This window comes from Hoplias malabaricus, chromosome 13 (assembly GCF_029633855.1).
Source record: "Hoplias malabaricus isolate fHopMal1 chromosome 13, fHopMal1.hap1, whole genome shotgun sequence".
NCBI lineage: Eukaryota > Metazoa > Chordata > Actinopteri > Characiformes > Erythrinidae > Hoplias > Hoplias malabaricus.
In genome coordinates this window covers 30,374,506-30,393,928 of record NC_089812.1, presented here as the reverse complement: position 1 = coordinate 30,393,928, position 19,423 = coordinate 30,374,506, and the positions used below count along the sequence as shown (strand labels likewise).

General features: G+C 44.3%; 2 protein-coding genes across 6 annotated transcripts in view; both read left to right on the top strand.

Moving 5' to 3' along the window:
* Positions 1-13,802, top strand: part of hoxb3a (homeobox B3a) — a 55,375-nt gene extending 41,573 nt beyond the window's left edge. For 3 of the 5 annotated variants that reach the window (XM_066641557.1, XM_066641556.1, XM_066641558.1), the window contains exons 2-4: positions 2,944-3,007; positions 9,333-9,938; positions 11,638-13,802. In XM_066641557.1, the coding sequence (XP_066497654.1) occupies positions 9,443-9,938; positions 11,638-12,392 (1,251 nt within the window). In that variant the 5' untranslated portion in view covers positions 2,944-3,007; positions 9,333-9,442 and the 3' untranslated portion in view covers positions 12,393-13,802. Of the gene's footprint in view, positions 1-1,759; positions 1,852-2,943; positions 3,008-6,083; positions 6,183-9,332; positions 9,939-11,637 lie in introns of those variants that run through there. The other 2 variants (XM_066641559.1, XM_066641560.1) reach the window with 2 other exon arrangements.
* A 2,599-nt stretch (positions 13,803-16,401) lies between these two features.
* hoxb2a (homeobox B2a) lies at positions 16,402-19,184 on the top strand. Its single transcript, XM_066642635.1, has 2 exons — positions 16,402-17,014; positions 18,002-19,184. The coding sequence occupies exons 1-2, from the start codon at positions 16,516-16,518 to the stop codon at positions 18,700-18,702; spliced, it is 1,200 nt and encodes a 399-aa protein (XP_066498732.1). The 5' UTR covers positions 16,402-16,515; the 3' UTR covers positions 18,703-19,184.
* The last annotated feature ends 239 nt before the right edge of the window (positions 19,185-19,423 follow it).

The following is a 19,423-nucleotide window of genomic DNA, read 5'->3' as shown; positions in this document are numbered from 1 at the left end:
ACACGGGCCGGATTCACAGCTTCAGTTTCTCTCACAGGAACGAGAATTATATATGAATCCAAAATATGAAAAATGGCGGCGTGTTACGCGAAAAATAAAAATGGTTTGACTGAAAAATGCCAGTCAATTTCCAGAAATCCCACCCCTGAATTTCACCACGACAGGCAGTTCCATGGGGATCGATAAGAACATCTTGGGAAGGTCAGAGAGGCTCGAATAAGAGTTAATTGTAATCCCGGCATGTTTGCTATGGAGCCATAAGCGTGGGTGTCAAAAACCAAGCCCCCTGCTCTCTCCCACTCTCCCAGCGATGGCACCCCCCCCCCTGCTTTAAGGGTTGCAAGATTGGACGCTCGCAAGTTTGGCGGTGTTGAAAGTTGCGTGTCATTCGCTAGAATGCAAAAGAAAAGAAGATGTATGGAGGTTTTCTCCGCCTAAAACAATCTTGTCGCCCGCGTTTGGTTTCGGAATCCTAAATAAAGAATGGACTTGATGAAAGCGCGGCAAACCGAGTCTTCTGGAGAAAACGGGACAAAAGTCGGGAATTCCTACCGGCAGTGGATCAAGAAATCAAAACCAGAAAGATATTGTTTTGTTGGGGGGTGGGGGGGTGGGGGGGTGGACATCATCCTGACTTAGTTTAGCGCGTCCATTTGGCGCATGCGTGTCACGTGAGCGGAGGAATCAGGACATTATTTTGGATTTGCAGACAGGGCCTTTATGGTCTCTTTTTTTTACTCCCTAACTCTGCGCTTCCCTGCGGTCTGATAAGTGAGTACAGGGCAAATGTGATGGGGTCGACATTGCGCTGATTTCCACAAAGTGCCATGCGGGGCTCCAGAGCCTGTGGATGTACACACCGCGGATTAATACATATATATAAGACATTACAAGGCAAGGGGATTCCAGAGAAGTTGATTGATCATTAATCTGGTGAGTTATCGCGCCTCCATTCAAAGGTCACGCTGGAAACCCAATGCCTATCTGTCAAAGACACTTCGTGCTTCTGCGCTGGTTTCGCTCGTCTATTTTGGTTTTTGGTTGGTTGTTGTTTTCAGCTTTGCTCATGGCTCAGTGCTGCACGGTAAGAGGTTTGTTTTTTTAATGTTTGGACTTGAGGAACGGTGTATGGCCTACGACCGTAGAGCAGAGGAGTGATGCAATATCAGAGAGAGGGAGTGTGAGAGAGTTGCCAATAAAGTTGGACGTTTAAGTGTTTACTGTGTGAGTTGATGTGAGCGCGCGCTTGCGATTGTACTGTGGGACTCGAGCCCTGCATTTTCCGTTTTGTTGGGATTTCTTTTCCCGCCCTTCTCTTTTTTTATTGAAGATCTCTGCAAGGCAAACAGAGCCCAGCTCCCCAATGCCTGAACATCCACTTAATATGCATTTTGATAAATTATGCACGAGCTCTTTGTTGCAAAGCCTGCAGAAATGAACCCAGGCGAATCCCGCTCGTTTTCTTTCCTCCCTCTGTTCCGTCCATACACTCTGCGCAATAATGGAGCCCGTTTGGAGCCTTCCTTGCTGCAGAGTCTAGAGAAGAACCGGTTCTGGTTCGAGTAGAATTTCCTTGCTCCCTGGCTGCTTTTTCTCGCCCATTTCCCCCACTAAAAAAATTGGCTCATCAGCTCTTCTGGCTGGAAGCTGCCTCCTCCCTTTGTTCTGAGCGCAGCAGCGTTCCTGCTCGCGGGGGCAGGAGCGCCCTTCACTTTGTAGGTAACTTTAGGTTGGTCCAGTAACACTGCGGCTCGCTGGCGTGTGAGCGGCGGCGAAAAAGCGCCCAAAAACTGGCCGTTTAGCGCTCCAAGTGGCCCGGGCGCCGGCGATGGACGCGAGCCAACGGCGTGCGTGAGTGCGGGGATGCAATAAATAACTTTATAGCGCTATAGGCCGCAGAGTCGGGGAGGTCGGGGGAATCCTCGTTTTGATTTATGTGTTTGGGGTAGCTGTCAGGAGCCGGCGAACGGGAGCGTCCAACGTTTTTATTCCACTTTTAATAAGCGCTACTATGCACAGCAGCAAGGCCATTTCATTCCGTTTCGACTCTGGCCCTCGCCCACTGTGTATATATATCCGTTTTCGCTTCTCCAAGGCTTCCGTTTGGATTAAGAGCTGTGTTGACCGAGTTTATGGGTGGATTTTTGAGCAGAATGGTGGGGCTTGTGTTTTATGGTTTTGTCTGTGGTCGCCGCACCTCGCTTTCATCTTTTTCCTTTTATTTTCGTTTCAAATGCATTTTTATTTGTGCTTTTCTTTAAACACGTGGATTGATTATTAATATTATCACATTTATATTATGACAATTATAATAATTATTATTGTTATTATATATTTTTGCCTTTTTCTTTAAAAGATCGTGTTTTATATTTTAAATAACGAACAATATTTTGACGCAACTATTACAGAGTTCGATTGAGATTTAAATATTAATAATAACAATAATAATAACGACTAACACATGATTGTTTGTATGATTTGACTTGGGCTTGAAAAACAAAGCTGTATTAGCGCGTTTATCCTAGAAAATATCGGAAGTAATTATCCACAAATGGATTTAGATTTTTTTTTTAAAAAGGCCTTTAGTTTATTTGGATAGAACCGAGTAGAAAGACGATTTGTTCTACATTTCTAACTCAAAAATGATGCGATAATAATGACGCAAAATTGAAGCACCGAGCAGGAATGTGGGAATTGTTGATGTAGCTTCTTCTGTATATTTTCGATGGCCTCGAATGACTTCCTGTGTTTCTCAGTATCATTTAAACTTGATGATCATCCGTCACCGGTGGCCAACTCTTACATTACACTCCTCCGGTGCCTCCGAGGTCGATTTGTGTACATGAGGTCGTATGCTCGGTATTGGATTTTTAGCGACCCCATTTTGATCGCATCTTTTCTGTGTATGTGTGTGTGTGTGTGTGTGTGTGTTTCTTCTTTTAGTTCCTCGGGGTTATCAGGAAGCTGTATCCTTGCATAAAATCTCGAAGTGAAAGACGTTATCTCGGTAAGTGATCCAATCTCTTTTTAAACTGCGGTGTGTGCTCATAATTCATATCTTCAGTGTGTGCTGCTTGTGGAGAGGACGCTGGGGCTGGAGCCTGGGCTTTTGCATTGACAGTCTATTATGTGCGTTATTGATTTGCATTCATACCCAATACGAACGAAAGCTGAGCCAAGAAAGAAACAAGATATATCTCCGTTTTTTATTAAAATGTTTTATTTATTTATTATTATTTTCCATCATTTTCACTGCAGAACACAAACAGAAATGACAGTAAGGTGCACAGCTGGAACACGTGGAAGAGGGCAATGGCAAGAACATTTGAACAAAAATCATAATGAAATCATAATGCAGTTTTGAACAAGTCCCTTCGGTCTGTCAGGGAACTATTAATCAACGGTAATCTTTTGTGTGTCTGTCCTCGGCCTTCCTGCAACGGCCATATGTCGGAGGTACTTTTCCTGCGAAGGAAATTCCTAAAATCTCAGACTTTTCTGCGTAAGTAACACTAAGAATCCCGCTCTGATGGAAGAGTATAATCCGAGTGCCCTACATTTCTGAAATACTGGCCAGGCGTTACATTCCACTCCCACCGTGTGAAGTCGAGGAATCAAATGACAAATAATGGCGCAGCAAAAGGTGAACAATCAACGCCCGGCCACAGAAACGCACGCGCTGTAATAACATTCCCAATCTGTTCTTGGGTTGTAAACAAACACGAGGACAACAGAAACAACAAGAACAATAACAGCACCAGCTCGGAGTGTTTTACCACTGGGTTATTACACTGTAACAGTGACACTGACAGAAACCTGTAAAACAGGGTTATTATTTCACCCTCAAGCGACTGCTATCGTTGTGATGTCATATTAAAAATAGATTACAAAATCTCAACACAAAATACATCATCGGTTACCAGGCGCTGAGCGGGTATTTAAAGTCACACAGTTGATGGGTTTAGCCTTCTGCATTAATACGAGAACCAAAACAACTGATGTAGCGGTACGCGCTCGTGCTTAATTCGATTTTTGCAAATATTTTTGCTTCATTTTAAACCAACGTGTATTTAAAAAATAAAAATAAAAAAACACTGAAAAAATGTTTTTGACGTGTTTCGAGTATTTGTTGTTTTTTTTCGTATTCCATCCTCGTAACCAAGCGAATATGATATCCATTTCCGGTTAACGCCACACAGAATTCCTCGCCCTGTTTTCACGTGAAAACTTAAAAAAAAAAAGTCTATAGATCCCATGGGTTAGAAGAGTGATGTAATCCAGAGAACACAGTGGTAATCCACTCGAGAAAACCAGGCTGACTGGAAAAATAGGGGAGAAAAAAAAAAGAACCAAAGCCCGTGCTCTGCCGTTCTGTCCTTCGACATTCCTATTTGTTAATTAGTAATCTGTGAGGGTCCTCTCTTTTATCAGTCGTTTGGCTGTAGCTGCGAAATAAGGAACAATGCTGTTTACGAGGGGGGGAAAAAATAATACAAGTTGCAGACACGTACATTTTTGCCTCCTGACTTCCTCCCACACCGCTGGTGATGCTCTCTATTCAGGCACCAAGGCGGGAAGCATCTTTTTAAAGTTGCCTATTTACAGCTGCCTGTGTGTGGTAGAAGTCATAAATCTTACGTATAGCTATAAACGACGAGGGTAGTGTCCTGAATAATAAAAATATGGTGAGAGAAGGTGGGGGGAGGGGGGGTTGGAGTGTGTGTGTGAGAGAGAGAGAGAGAGAGAGAGGGAGGGTGAGAGAGAGAGAGACCTGAGGCTGAGAGGAGAGAAAGTAATATTTCTAAAACACCTTCAAGTTTTCGTTTCCATTTTGGCTCTCGCGCTGGCTTTCTTCCACGTTTCCTCTACGCGTGTCGCGTGTCTTTTATCTCCTGATGATTTACTATTTTTAAGAAACGCGCCGCGTGTCAAAGTCCCTTTTAGAATAACAGCATAAAGAAGAGGAAAGGTCCAAAGAAGCCCTCCTGAGTGTTATTAACTAGCCTCTCTGGACTAGTGTGACCATGATCTACACTGTGGTTAAATACCAAAACAAAAAGAGGGGGGGGGATCTTTGCTTTTTCTTTTTCTATTTGGTGATTTGTTGTCACACTCCTCCCTCCGCCTGTTGTCTGTTCTCTGGCTCGGTGCCCCCCCCTCACCCCCCCCTCCCCCTCCTCCCCACCTGTTTTCATGTTTGGCGCATAAGTTCTGTAAGTAGTGAGGGTGTGCTTCCAGAGATGTGATGTAACATTAACAATGAAGTCTAAAGAGAGCTAAACAGAGAGGCAGCTTCATATGAATCAGTGCTAAACGTGTACCCAACTACATAGCATAATAGCATTAGCTTAGCTTAGTTAAACTAGTGCAGAAGTAGTGTTTTGCTATTTTTTTTTTTTTTTTTTTTTTTTTTAAGAAAGTGGGGGGGGCGGTGATGGTGATGGTGGTGGTAATAAACTGTAACGGTGTCCGCTTGTAGGCCCTTAGCCTGTCCCGCGCGCCTGCAATTAGCATAATTTTTCACTGGTGACGCTGTTTGATGGGGATTAAGGCAACGCTCGCGCCTGGCACATCCACCACAGCCAGCTCCGTTATTCCCAAACAGCCCGGGAGAAGGCCTGTGTTGACAACGAGGTAAATAAATAAAATAATAATAATAATAATAATACAGAGAAGAGCGAAAAAAATATCGGGACAAGCGAACGGATTTTAGGGGCCCACATACGGCGGGGAGAATGTGACGGTGGCGAGGCGGCGGCAGCAGCAGCTCTGCTCGGATTATGATGTGGAGGCTTGCGCCGTGAGCGAGCGACGAGGGGAGAAAGGAGGCGAAACCTGAGGCCATTGTTATCAGCGCGCAGGGCGTAGCAGTCGACAGGCAGCGGCCAGGAGCAGCGCTGCTTGTCCATTTTGCAGCTGCAGATCCCCCCTCCTCGCATGCCTCAGATCTTTCATGCTAGAGCGTCCAGGAGCGCCCGCACTCTGGCGCGGGGCAGCCGTGCTCCACATACCCGGCGTCTGACGCTCGCTGGCGGCCTCAGATATCGCCACGGCGGCGGCGAGCTCCGGGCTCCTTTATCGATTGCGCGGTGCGAGGAGGAGGGGGAGGACAGAGGAAAAAAAGGAAAGGGGAAGAAATAAATATATGATGGCTGCTCGGACGTCGCTCGTCAGAGGCTAAGGTAAGCTGCTTTGAAACAGGGCTATCAGTTTGTGAATGGCGGTATGTGTGTGTCCTAGTGATTTATGACCGTAGGACTCCAAACGCGGTTCAAGAAGAGTTCACAAGGCTTTAAAGCTTCCTTCCACGCAGCAGCGGGAGCCTCCTGATCCCTCAGTGATCTAACGAATATCATTTCGCCAGCCGCAGATTTGTATTCATATACACTTCTATAAACACGTATATATTCCTCGGTCCTTTCAGACTCGGCTGGGTACTGCTCTCCTGCCTTCGCCGCGCGGGACTGGGTCATATTTGGCGGAATACGGAAGGGATTCGTTAGGTGTTGCTTGTAGAATGAAATATTTACGAGCGGATTCTCACAAACCCTTATGTACTGGACTTGTTTTTGTTTGCTGTACAAATGTCCCGGGCCTGCTTTAGCCCCAAAGCAAGGACTAAGTCAACTTACATTTCCGCTACGCAGTGTACTCCAATAGGCGAAGAAATACACCAACCGCCAACGACCACTGATGTTTAATCGCTACTTTAATACTCTCTTTCAAATATTACACCACCCCCCCCCACACTTCACGGCTGCCCAAAGCAGCCTTCTCCCCCCTTGTTGTTTTTGTTGACGTTTCACGGCTTGGTCCCCCCCCCTCCACTCCAACCACGTCCGCTCTCCACTCCATAATTGCGTTAAGGTTGAATCTACAGAAAAGTTGGTTATTGTGTTACGGTAACAAGAGGGCCAGGACATTACGTGTTCCATTTAATGGAACCGCGATATGATTTGATATCTATAATGCTTCTTTTTTTTTTTAACCCTCCCTCCCTCTCTCCCTCCCTCCGTCCCTCTTCCCCCTCTCTCCCTCTCCCCCGAACAATTCCTTGGAGTAAATGATTAGGATTCCGTCCGTCCTCTGCGAAGATAAATGAGCTACATTTGTGACGTGTTGAGAGTTGATGTCCAAAAGCTGTAGCTCAGGTTCTCTGTGTTATAAACAGACACACGCAAAAGCCGCACTCGTTTCACGTTCACAATTTTTTACCACGTGGAAAAGTGAATTCGCTGTAATTTCACTGTGGTTGGAAATTTCGTTTCACGGAAAGCCACAATTGCACGTTTCCAGGATGTTCGTTTCGAAAACGATTTATTACACGACGTGATTTATTTAAAGGTGGCACTGGGGCCATCGCTGAGATACATTATGGATGTTATTACTGGCCAATTATATGGCCTCGCGCTAATTTGTGTTTTCTATTATTTGGTTAACAATATTTACGAATTAATTTATTTTCCATTAGCATTTAATTAAACCTATTTACTGCGGTGAATTTCTCTCAGATTATTTCTGCGTGGAATATAGTAATTATCGTTGTTATAATAATAATTATTATCATCGCTTGGACTTTGTTTGTAAAGGATAGGCGATAGCAGCGCTGCCCACTACATCAAGCTAAAATTAGGCCTTGCGCTGACTGTATTTATCAAAGGTAAACACGGCCTCTAGTCATTGGCGATTACAAAGGTGTTCAGTAGCGATAACGTTTATAAACGTGTCAGTACGCCATTAATTATTACACACATCTATGGGGGCTGTATTTTGGTTAAATGTATTTTTATTTTTATGTCTTTGGCAGTGATAAAAATAACTTGCTGATATTATATCTGCTGCAAAAGTGAAGTGAACCTTTGTAAACCTCTGGGCAACGGCGAGGTGTCGGTTTTTCATATTTTTACGATTCTCCCTTGACTAGTAAGCGTAAATGAATGCCAGGTGCCTGTAAGTGTTTGAGTGATTGCCCTCGCCCTGTCCTCTCAACCACCCCAGCACTGTGAGAGGAGGTCTCGCGCTCTTTCCGGGATTACATTTGTCTATTTCGGTTCAGCGACCATCATGAATCATATCTAGCGAGGGCTTCCGGGGACCTCTTTTCACGCCACACTCACAGGGTCCACTACTGAGTTCCACTACCACATTGGTCTTGGAACACAATGCCGGTTTTTCAGGTTTTTAATGTTGACCAAATACATTTGTGTGTAACTGGAGAAAGCCCCTCTGGAGATGGCCCTTGTGCATGAAGCATATTTATTGATTTGTCTGAGCTGCTAACCTATTTTGGCGAGCTCAGGTCATTTATTAGCCTCTGATGCTTCTTCAGTATTCAGAAAACAAGGCTGCATTACTTGGCTTTCCCGTTTTCCTGCCACCAGTGTTCTTTTGCTTTATTTTCCAGCCCACATTCTAGGCTACACAGACGTGAGCTAATGCTAAATGCTACCGTCTATTAATAACTAAACACAGCCTCGTGCTCTGTCAAGCCTGCGCTTTCAAGGCTGGCTAACTGAACTGAATGCAATTTCGAACATTTTAATAATACATAATCTTTTATCAATTATTAACGTATTCCTAAATAACAGCTAAATAGATAGGCGTCTACATGCAGTGTGTAACTTAGACGAGAGGATCACATTCCAGAAACAAAGACCAACCAATAGTAGAGTGTTTTATTGACAAAAAAGATGACTGCAGGAGAGAATATATTTTTATTACAGATATGAAAATCACAAGCCTGGTACAAACACATGGTCAATTGTAATATTAAAAAGTTCATTTCATTAATTGTGTTGTATTTGTGTGCTTTGGGCTCTAGATAGATAGATAGATAGATAGATAGATAGATAGATAGATAGATAGATAGATAGAATTGAACGCTTCGTTGATTTTTCGTGTACTTGTTTAATTACGGTTGGTATTTTTTTTGCTACATTTAACGAAATAAATAAATGTAAGAATTAATTATATATATATATATATATATATATATATATATATATATATATATATATATATATATATATATATATGTGTGTGTGTATAATATATTATATTTTTTTAAACACATGCAACTTACTTTATTAAACTATATATTCATATTTTTAGATGTTATATACTCATTAAATAGACATATATAAAATAAATATTTATACAAAGAGAGAGAGAGAGAGAGAGCTAGAGAGAGAGAGATCCGTCTACCATTGGCTGACGTAGCATCTGCAAGCCGCGTTGTGGGAACGTGCTATTCATGTCATGGCGCCTTTCAGCGCGGTAAGATGGATTTACCTCGTGCCCCTCTTATTATGTGCCTCTTTATAACCTTTCAGGTCAGCTTCCAAGAGGCCGTTGGAAAAAAAGACCGTCACGTGACATCTGGTGCCAATGTTCTTCCAGAAGGTCGTCAGGACCCTGGTAGCCGGTAACGCCACTTTTGGAAATGCAGAAAACGACCTACTACGACAACTCGACGCTGTTCGGAGGTTATTCGTACCAGGGGGCCAACGGCTTCGGCTATGAGGCCCAGCAGGCCGCCTTCCAGAGCTCGGCGCACCTCGAGGCCGACTACCAGAGATCCGCGTGCTCGCTACAGTCGCTCGGCACAAGCGCGCCAACGCAGCCACAACATGCCAAGACCAAGGAGCTCAACGGCAGCTGCATGCGGCCTAGCCTGCCTTCTGAGCACCACCCACCTGCCCAAGTTTCCCCTCCTCAAAACCCCGTAAACCCCACTGCGTCCAGCGCCCCCCAGCAGGCAGGTGGCAGTGGCAGCGGCAATGGTGGGACTGTCAGCGGAGGATCTACCAAGTCGTCCTCAAAGTCGTCCACTCTCGCCCCGAACCCGACCCTCACCAAGCAGATCTTCCCCTGGATGAAAGAATCCCGTCAGAATACCAAGCAAAAAAACAGCTCCCCCAGCGCCAGCTCTGCTAACGGTGTGTGCCTACCCTTCCCCAGCCCTAAACATTCACGCGCTCCCTTCCCAAACCCAAGCCCACCTGCTCCTGTCCGCTTGGGACAGAAGTGGGTCAGGCCTAGGGTTTAAACAACAGACAGAGTGCTCTAAAAGAGAGTTAGCTCATTGCTAAGTATACTAACTGCTAATGGTGACAAGCTAGTAGCCCTCATTGCGCTCCTCCATTTGTCTGTAGGGTATGGGTCATAAAATGGCAGTAAATATGCAAAGAGCCCACCATATGCAAATATGAAGTATTGTGAGGGTGTGCATTAAGAGAATTGTTTACATTAATACAGCAGTAAATGCAGTGTGACCAAAGTCCCATTGATTGTTACATGGGATTAAAGAGACAGAGTCCTCTTCACTAACGACATATAGAGTCATGAATATTAATAGAGCCACATGAACGAACTAATGATTCTTTTAATGGTGCTCTCCCTGTGGTGGAAAACCTGTTATAAACTGTTCTTCCAAATATATGTTTAAAAAAAAGAATTACAATTGTGTAATGATCTACAAACCACTTTCAGTTCTATATAGAACCACTTTGATGAGAGTGTAATATAAACATCAGAAACCCCCTCTAATAAGAGGAGCTTCACTATCAAAGATCATGCCGAATATTTGGATATAGATGGCTCCACGTGGCACCAGACCTTTAGAGAACCACAAACACAGAAAGAACAACTGGGATTTAGAAATGGGTTAATGATAACTCCAGATAAAGCCAAGGGACATTTCACTACTCTTACAATTTAAAGAACATTTTTTGGCATAGAATACATTTTGTTTTGCCAAGAGTATAGCCTTCCTCTATTTATGTGTGATCAGATTAAACGAGGAGTACTCACAGCATTATTTAAAGTGATTACAGCGAGCACTAACATTACACTGTTCCAAAAGTTCTTCAAGATGTGCCAGTAAGACATCGGTTACGTAAAGAACCGTGCTTCACTGCGTGGTTACGTTATTACATACAGATGAAAAATGATACTTCAAGGTGCCTTTAGTAAAATGGCAAAGAACCATTTGAATGTTTGAACTGTTCTTTTTGATGGGAATAGCTCTGAGTAGCAACCAAGGATTTCCAATATTGTTAGAAGTGAAAGAACCCTTTGGTTCCAGATAAGACCTATAAAACCTTCTTGAAACTGGTTGTACACTGCACCAAAAGTGGTTCTACTGTTAAGACGTCCAGCATTTTTTTGTTGCAATTTTCAAAAATGATCTAAAAAAAACCTCACATTCACCTTCCAAATGTTTCTATATAGAACCAACAGTTCTAATCACAACAATCGCCTGAATGAAAGAACCCCTGGATAACCCTCTTTATTAGGAGTGTAGATGAATCCATATTTGCTGAGTGTGTACACCATAAGCGTGAGCCTGGGCTCACAAGGCTAAGGAGCCATTCTAATGCAATCAACGCTTGGAGAGCAAATATGGTCTAGCGTGTACGATTTTGGCCGTGGGCATTGGTCCTAACACAATTTACATATACTCCGGTCAATGTTAGGGTGCACATCTCTTAATAAATGCCAGTTATGAAGTGTTGACAACCAATATCAGGGGGGCTATGTTTTCTTCCCCCCCTATATGTGACCGGCTTTATTAAGGGGAGCGATGCATTCAATTGCTGCATGTAGTAATTATGTTTTATTTCATTCCCACCCCAGCGGAGAGCAGTGGTGGCGAGAAAAGCCCTCCGGGTTCGGCGGCTTCCAAGAGAGCGCGCACGGCCTACACGAGCGCGCAGCTTGTGGAGCTGGAGAAGGAGTTCCATTTTAATCGGTACCTGTGCAGGCCTCGGCGCGTGGAGATGGCCAACCTCCTCAACCTGAGTGAACGGCAGATCAAGATTTGGTTCCAGAACCGTCGCATGAAGTACAAGAAGGATCAGAAGTCAAAAGGCATGGGCTCCTCCTCAGGGGGTCCGTCTCCCACCGGAAGCCCCCCACTCTCAATGCAGTCCTCGGCCGGTTTTATGAACTCCATGCACTCTATGGGCAGCTATGATGCGCCTTCGCCGCCATCGTTCAACAAGCCTCATCAAAACGCGTACGCCATGTCGACAGCCTATCAGAATCCTATGAAGGGTTGCCCGTCGCAACAGAAGTACGGCAACACGGCGCCGGAATACGACCCACACGGGCTACAGGGTAACAACAACTACGGGACGCCAAACATGCAGGGCAGTCCCGTGTATGTGGGCGGCAACTACGTGGATGCCATGCCCGCTACGGGGCCTTCGATGTATGGCCTCAATCACCTACCACACCACCAGTCTGCCAGCATGGACTACAACGGTCAACAAATGTCGGCCAGCCAACACCACGGACCGTGCGACTCACACCCGACATACACGGATCTGTCGGCGCACCATCCTTCTCAGGGTAGAATTCAAGAAGCACCCAAGTTGACTCATCTGTAGCAGGTTTGGACATAAAAAGTAGAAAAGTAAAAAAAAAAAAAAAAACAAAGAACAAAATAAAACAGACACAAACCCATGGGACGATGCAATGGGGTTGAAAAAGATGATCCAGTGGTTTCTTGCCTCGTGTCTAGAACCGCAGTCGGTGTCGATGTTGTCCTCCCCGTTCACCTGTGTGAGCACACGTTTGTTTAGAAGACCTCCCACCAGTCCTTCCCTTAAAAACAAGGCCCCTTTAAAGACAATGCCCACCAATGTTGGTTAACTGTGGCTAGAGTGCACCAAGGAATAGGTTATGTTTCACTGTATGACCCTGCGTGACCCCTGTTTGTTAGCATTCGTACAAGCATATTTATCGAGTTCTTCACACTCGGACCTGCCCGAGGGCGGAGAGGTAGTGTGCTTCTCGAGACTGGCGTTAGGAAACCACTGGATTGTTTTTCCTTCACTTCCCTTCTTTCACATACCTCTTTTTACTTGCTAAACATTTGTTTATTTCTTTATGTTTCGTCTGTTCACCAGAAAAACACGTCATGCGTTAGCAGAACAATGGCGCACCCTCTTCGGCAGTCTGGCTTTTTAGAAGTTGAGGTCCCTTTTTGAACTATGCTACCTATAGGGCCTTCTCCCATGAACTGACAGTAGAATAAGATCATTGCTTTGACATTGGTACAGGGTAAAGAAAGAAGATTTGAGAATTTAGTCAATAAGGCCTACACTGGCCACCCCTATCTTTCTCAACTGTTAGTGTCCCTCCTTCACCACCCTCCCACTCCTTTTTCCCTCCCTCCCTCTCTTTCTCTCTCTCTCTCTCTCTGGGTTTGCTTACATTAGCCCACACTAATGCGGAAGGCCCACACTTTCTCATGTCTTGACTTAACGTGGAAACAGGGTATAATTGAACAAAATGCATGTCCGGGAAAGCAGGCAGTGGTGTAGACGTTTCGGTTTACGCCTAATGCTTTCTCGTCTGGGCATCATTGTTGCACTTAGAGTTTACATTTTGATGGGTAAGGAAAAAAATTAAATCTTATTTTGAAGCGAAAGACCTTCAATCAGCGTCTTTCGGTATGTGTGTTCAAATGAACATTCATAAATATATATTTATTTGTTATAGCCAGTTTAAATACTTTCTTTTTTGTATTATTTATCCCCCATGTATTTATATCGAGAAAGTGTACTTTTTTAGTATTTACCTGTTATAAAGAAGAAGACATTGTGTTCTTGTCATTGTAACTAATTTTAGTTCTTGTATTTTAGAGAAACGTAGGTTTATGTTACCCTTGTACATAAGCAATGATTTGACGTGTACAGGGGGGGCGTGAGAGCGGAACCCACCCGCTCCTGCATAGTCAGAGATTAGACCGTATAGAGAAACCATTTTTTTTTTTTTTTTTTTTTTTTTTTTTTTTTTTTTTGTTTGGGAAACTTCATTTGTTCTTTGTAGCTACTTTGATTTTCTTGTTAAGAGTTGGCTGTTGAACAATTCTTTAATAAAAATGTTATGTTATTCATTTCCATTCTCGTCTTACATCTCTAACTTTGGACTCCACACTCACGAACACGTGGTATCTCTCTCTTTACGGCTTCTGAAAGAGCCCTCGAGGCCGCGCCTGCAAAGTGGTCACGTGAGGGGAGGTCAACCCGGGCCTTACTCTCAGTTTACTCTCCGAGTTTGGAAGGAAATGTTCTCTGTCTGAACCTTAAAGTGCTCTAAAAAGATCCGCGGTTCTGACAGAAGTAAAAATTAAGGGGAAAAAAAACAGAAAAAAAAGAAATAAAAGAAGAAAACATACAAAACACGTTTAGAGCAAATATCAAGACGTGTTTATTTTATACGTATTTTCTTAACAGTGAGTCAGAATTAGCTTAGTTTCGACTAGTTTTAAAACCAAATACAAACATTCGAGAGTACAATTAAATTTATATTAAGTTTTAAAATTCCCGTTATCTGCCACTGAATCACCTCGTGTATCTCCACGGCTTTAACTCTCTGCTCGGTGGCCACATAAATCAGTCGCGCACAATGACAGCTTACAAACTTCATTCATTTCCTGTGGCACAGCAAAATCAGTCTGAATCCGGGGACACGTTAAAATATTTCTAGATGGGTTTTCGATAAGTACATATATATATTTTTAAAGTTTAAATAGGAAATAAACCGGGATTACAATTTAAATGTAAATGACAAAAAATTACATTTTAAACACGCACGTGCAATTTAAAAATAACACGCTAAAAATTCGTATGACAAGTAAAATATATTGTTTTCACAAATATGATAGATAGATAGATAGATAGATAGATAGATAGATAGATAGATAGATAGATAGATAGATAGATATTTCGAGGCCGAGATAAAACGGTAAACTTTTAAAATATCCACAAATGAGACGAAAATTCCTTTGAGCAGAAAAAAAAATCTCGAAAATCACGAATTTGCTAAATCAGCGCCTCTGTTTTTCTTGGTTAAAATACAGCTGGACAGAGAGGTCGACGTGTCCCAGTAACCCGCAGTAGATTCATTCTGGAAGTGGGCCTCCTGAATGGACCACCTCTTATTCGAAAGTCCACTTCCCCCAGCTCGCTTTGTAAAGCCTTTAAAACCCAAACTCCCACACATTTGATCTTTTCCTACGCTTCTTCCAACCAAGAAAATGGCGAAAGGAAACGCTAGTGCAAAACAGATTATTGAAAAAAAAATGTCTGCGGACATAATTATCTTTCTGAGCGTCCAGATACATCGCGTGTTTATTTCCTCGCTAATTTAAAGCAGAACGTTAGCTCGTGTCATTAAAGTGCTTTCGTAAAATGATTTCACGTAAAGGAAAAAATATCCAAGACTCTGTGAGAATAAAGGGGGTTCTCTTTGTTGTGATCCTGGAGGGTAGAAGCGAATTCTTGAGGGTGGTTCCTGTCAGGCGCTTTGCCGGAGAAAAGATTGATCACCGCAGCTACTTCACTACTTACTTTCTAAAAATATCTACCCTATATCTCATTCTTGTTTAGCTTTCTTAAAAAAGAGCATCACTGTTCTATTTCACCAAACGTTTCATGTTGCGGGTTTTTCTCCAGTGCGGTGTATTTCAAATTTTTAAAGCTAATCAAGGCGTAGCGAACATTTACAATTTTAACGGCGACCTCTCGGTGAACTTTAGACAGGCCGTGCTCTGAACTACGCCATTTAGAATCACTGACATTTCAACGCTAACATTACGATCATATCTACATTGTGCATCATATTGAAGTATTACACAATAAAATGTTGGTATAAGATTTTGCTATTTTATTTTTTTTTGCATGCGAATAGAATTGTATTTATTCGATCCTAAATTTAGGGGCAAACTTACGCGAAATCGGTTCCCAATTTTCCATGGAGTCCCAAGAAAGAGTGAAAATTTGAAAAAAGAAATTAACCACACACACGAACCCACAATGAGGTTTCCCTCCTCTCCGAAAGATGCCTCTATGCAAATCTTAAAATCTCTCGGATACACTGCTATTTATTTACGCGATACTTGGGGAATCTTCGTGAACGCGCCGTCGCCAGCTCGCTTTCTTGTCTGTTACTCTTGTCAAAACTTTGAAGATTAATGAGCTTGGTGAAAAATACGCAGTTAGCCATATTGTGGATGTGCTTTTAACAGTGACTTTAGGCCTGAGGATTACATCACCGTGAGCTGGGTATTCGCATGGCCATTGTCTCTGTACGGGCTTTATTTCACCACCCACGCGCGGGTCCAACACATGGCAACCGCGCATTTTTTTTTTTTTTACATTTTGTATGTAAATCCCTGCTAACATCAGAAATCCATAATCTTCTTGAATATTTGATCAATTCAGAAAAATAATGCTTTCTTTTTTGCCACAAGGCCCCGCGTGTGGATTGGCCGAGAGCTGTCACGTGATCAGGAATTGGCTGCAATTTCGCCCATAGTCTTCAGTTTTAGTAGACCCTGGTCCCCATACGCTAGTAATATCACCAATATACACAATTATTAAAGCCCGCAAATGCAGCCGTAGCGGGAGCGCAAAAAATTTACACCGGCGCCGTTTGGATGTGAGGTGCTCCATTTTTGCGCATTTTGGTGTCGCCGGTCGCCCTTCTTGCCTAGGCGAAGCGATGAATTTTGAATTTGAGAGGGAGATTGGGTTCATCAACAGCCAGCCTTCCCTTGCTGAGTGCCTGACGTCTTTCCCCGCTGTCCTGGAGTCATTTCAAACTTCATCAATCAAGGACTCGACAGTAATTCCACCTCCTTTCGAGAACACCATCCCCAGCCTGAGCCCGTGCACAGGCAACCAGGCGCGACCGAGGAGCCAAAAGCGAACCGCCTCCAATGGCCTCCAGCTCCGGACGCAAACAACGCCGCCAACGCAGCAGCCGCCGCCGCCGCAGCAGCAGCAGGGTTCGGCTGCGTTGTCCGCCGGCGGCCCGCTCGCCCACGAGTTCCCATGGATGAAGGAAAAGAAATCTTCGAAGAAGTGCCCCAAGCCTGGAACAGCAGCAGCAGCAGCAGCATCAACAGCAGCAACAGCCACGGCAGCAGCAGCCACTGCAGCTGCCTCTCCATCTCCAGCATCCTCCGGCTACACCACAATAGGGCTCGAGTCCCCCACAGGTCAGTATACCACTGCAGAACATTTTGAAGCACATTTTTGGGGGGTTTTGAGGACCTTTAATGTGAGCACAAGGCTGAGGAACTGCATGGGCGCTCAGGCTAAGACACCAACATCTAACGCCCGTTTGGACCAATGCAGGATAATGATGGGATGCTATTTTTGCACATTTTTAAGCATGCTGCAGTTTCACCGTCGCAGGGTGTTTCAGCGCACGGTGCCCAGTGTCAGTGCCACATTGTTGTAGTCACAGTACTGACGTGCTTACTCTGGGCTTTAAATGAACAGTGTGGACTGCAGGGTTTTGCTCAGTGATGCTAATGTTTTATCCGTTGTCCGATCAATAACTCAAACACGCGTGATCTTCTCCACCAAAAAGCCCTGCTTAGTGCCCTGAGCCACGTTTTTAAGGCAAACGATAACATACCAGGCATGTTTAGACCCCTGGCTCAGAATGAGTACTAAGGAATGTAGCATTATGATCAGTGCTGCTATTGTGTGTGTTGTCAAATTATTAACACCGAGGCATGTTCGCTTATGCTTTTTCACTGCCATCGAACAGCAATTTATGTATATAAAAAATCCAGATTTCAATATCCACACTACAGAACTCCACCACCCCTCCCCCACCGTTTCCTGGTGTAATATTGTATCTCGCGTGTGTGTATTCTGCCTGATCCTCGGATCCAGATAGTAAATCTTGCTGTGGAATAACGATTCCATCGCGATTGATGTCAGCGCTGTCTTAATGATATATATTCATAACCATGTCTCACGGCTCGGGGTGGCCATTTTGGGTTGTCAGTAAGCAAGGCGAATGCGCTGGAACAAAAACAAAATATGCAGCTTGCTGCATGCGCACTGCTAAAGCTGCTAGTCGTGCGGGGATTTCTGCAACCAGCGCCCACCCAAAACCCCTCAGGCTCGTGGATATTCGTGGCGCGGTAGTTGTTTTTCTGTTGACTTTTATTATTATTTTTATTTTGCAGAGGCGCAGGGACTGGATAATGGCAGCGGGTCTCGGCGCTTGAGGACTGCCTACACGAACACGCAACTGCTGGAGCTGGAGAAGGAGTTCCACTTCAACAAATACCTCTGCCGGCCGCGGAGGGTGGAGATCGCCGCGCTTTTGGATCTAACCGAGCGCCAGGTCAAGGTGTGGTTCCAGAACCGGCGCATGAAACACAAACGGCAGACGACGCATCACCGGGACGGCGCGGAGGGCGAGCACAGCGGCTTGGAGAGCCTCGAAGGCGCGGACGCAGCCTCGCCTTACTCCAGCCAGCCGCAGGAGCCCTCCGCTCCGGGATCCGGTTCTTCGGCTACCGCCTCCGAGAACGAGTCGTGTCCCCCGGCCGCCTGCTTCCCGACCCCCGCGGACAATGGGCATCCCACGCCAGAGGAAGGTCAGCCTAAATGCGCAGCTGTTCCTGACCCCACGCCCACTGCACAGAGCTCGGCCACAATGGCCAGCGACAGCCGAGAGCACGGCGCTTTCCCAGAGCCGCAGGACGCGGGCTCGCTAGCAGATCTGAATTTCTTTTCCACTGACTCTTGCCTCCAAATTTCGGACGCTTTATCGCCCAGTCTGCAGAGCTCGCTGGACAGCCCCGTGGACTTTTCCGAGGAGGATTTTGACCTGTTTACGAGCACGCTCTGTACCATAGATTTACAGCACTTACAGTTCTGATCGACTATAAAAAATAAAACAAACAAAAAAACTATTTAGAAGTGCATCCCGTCACAGTATTATGAATGAATATATATTTTTTGTTCCACTGCAACATTCCTGAAAGACACTGAGGGAGACATAGAGAGAGGGAGAGAGGGAAATGCCACGCTGGTTGTAATTCAGACACTAGCTGTGAGCAGAGAGAAGGAATTCATTGCTTTTGACCCATGTACGATGTTCAGTTGTAGTGAATCCACCCCGGGATCTCGCCCCTGTTCCACTATCAGGTATTCCACTGCCTTTTCTGTTTAACCGGCTCTCTTTCAGTTCGTGCTGACGGCGGATAATGTGCGTGGACTCTTTTCACTGAAGCTCAATCATTGAATTCTCAGGAAACGTGTCAGAGAGGAGGCTCTATCGGAACTGCTTTTAGGACATTTTTTTTCTCCCGAGACGGGCATTGCCCCCTGGATGATGAATTTTAGAACTAGTTTATTTATTGAGATTCTTTAATAGTAAAATTTCAAATTATTTATTGTACATTATTTTCATAGTTGAAAATAAAAAAAAGAAAAAAAAATACATATATTTTGCCGGAACCAGTGTGAATGATTTATGAGGTGGAAAACCTGCAGCTACGGCTCCTGATCAGTGTAATCGCTGCTGTATTTATTAATGAGCAACTCATTTTTTTGAGAATTCAGTTTTATTTTTTGAATATCAGCTTTACCCAAAAAAA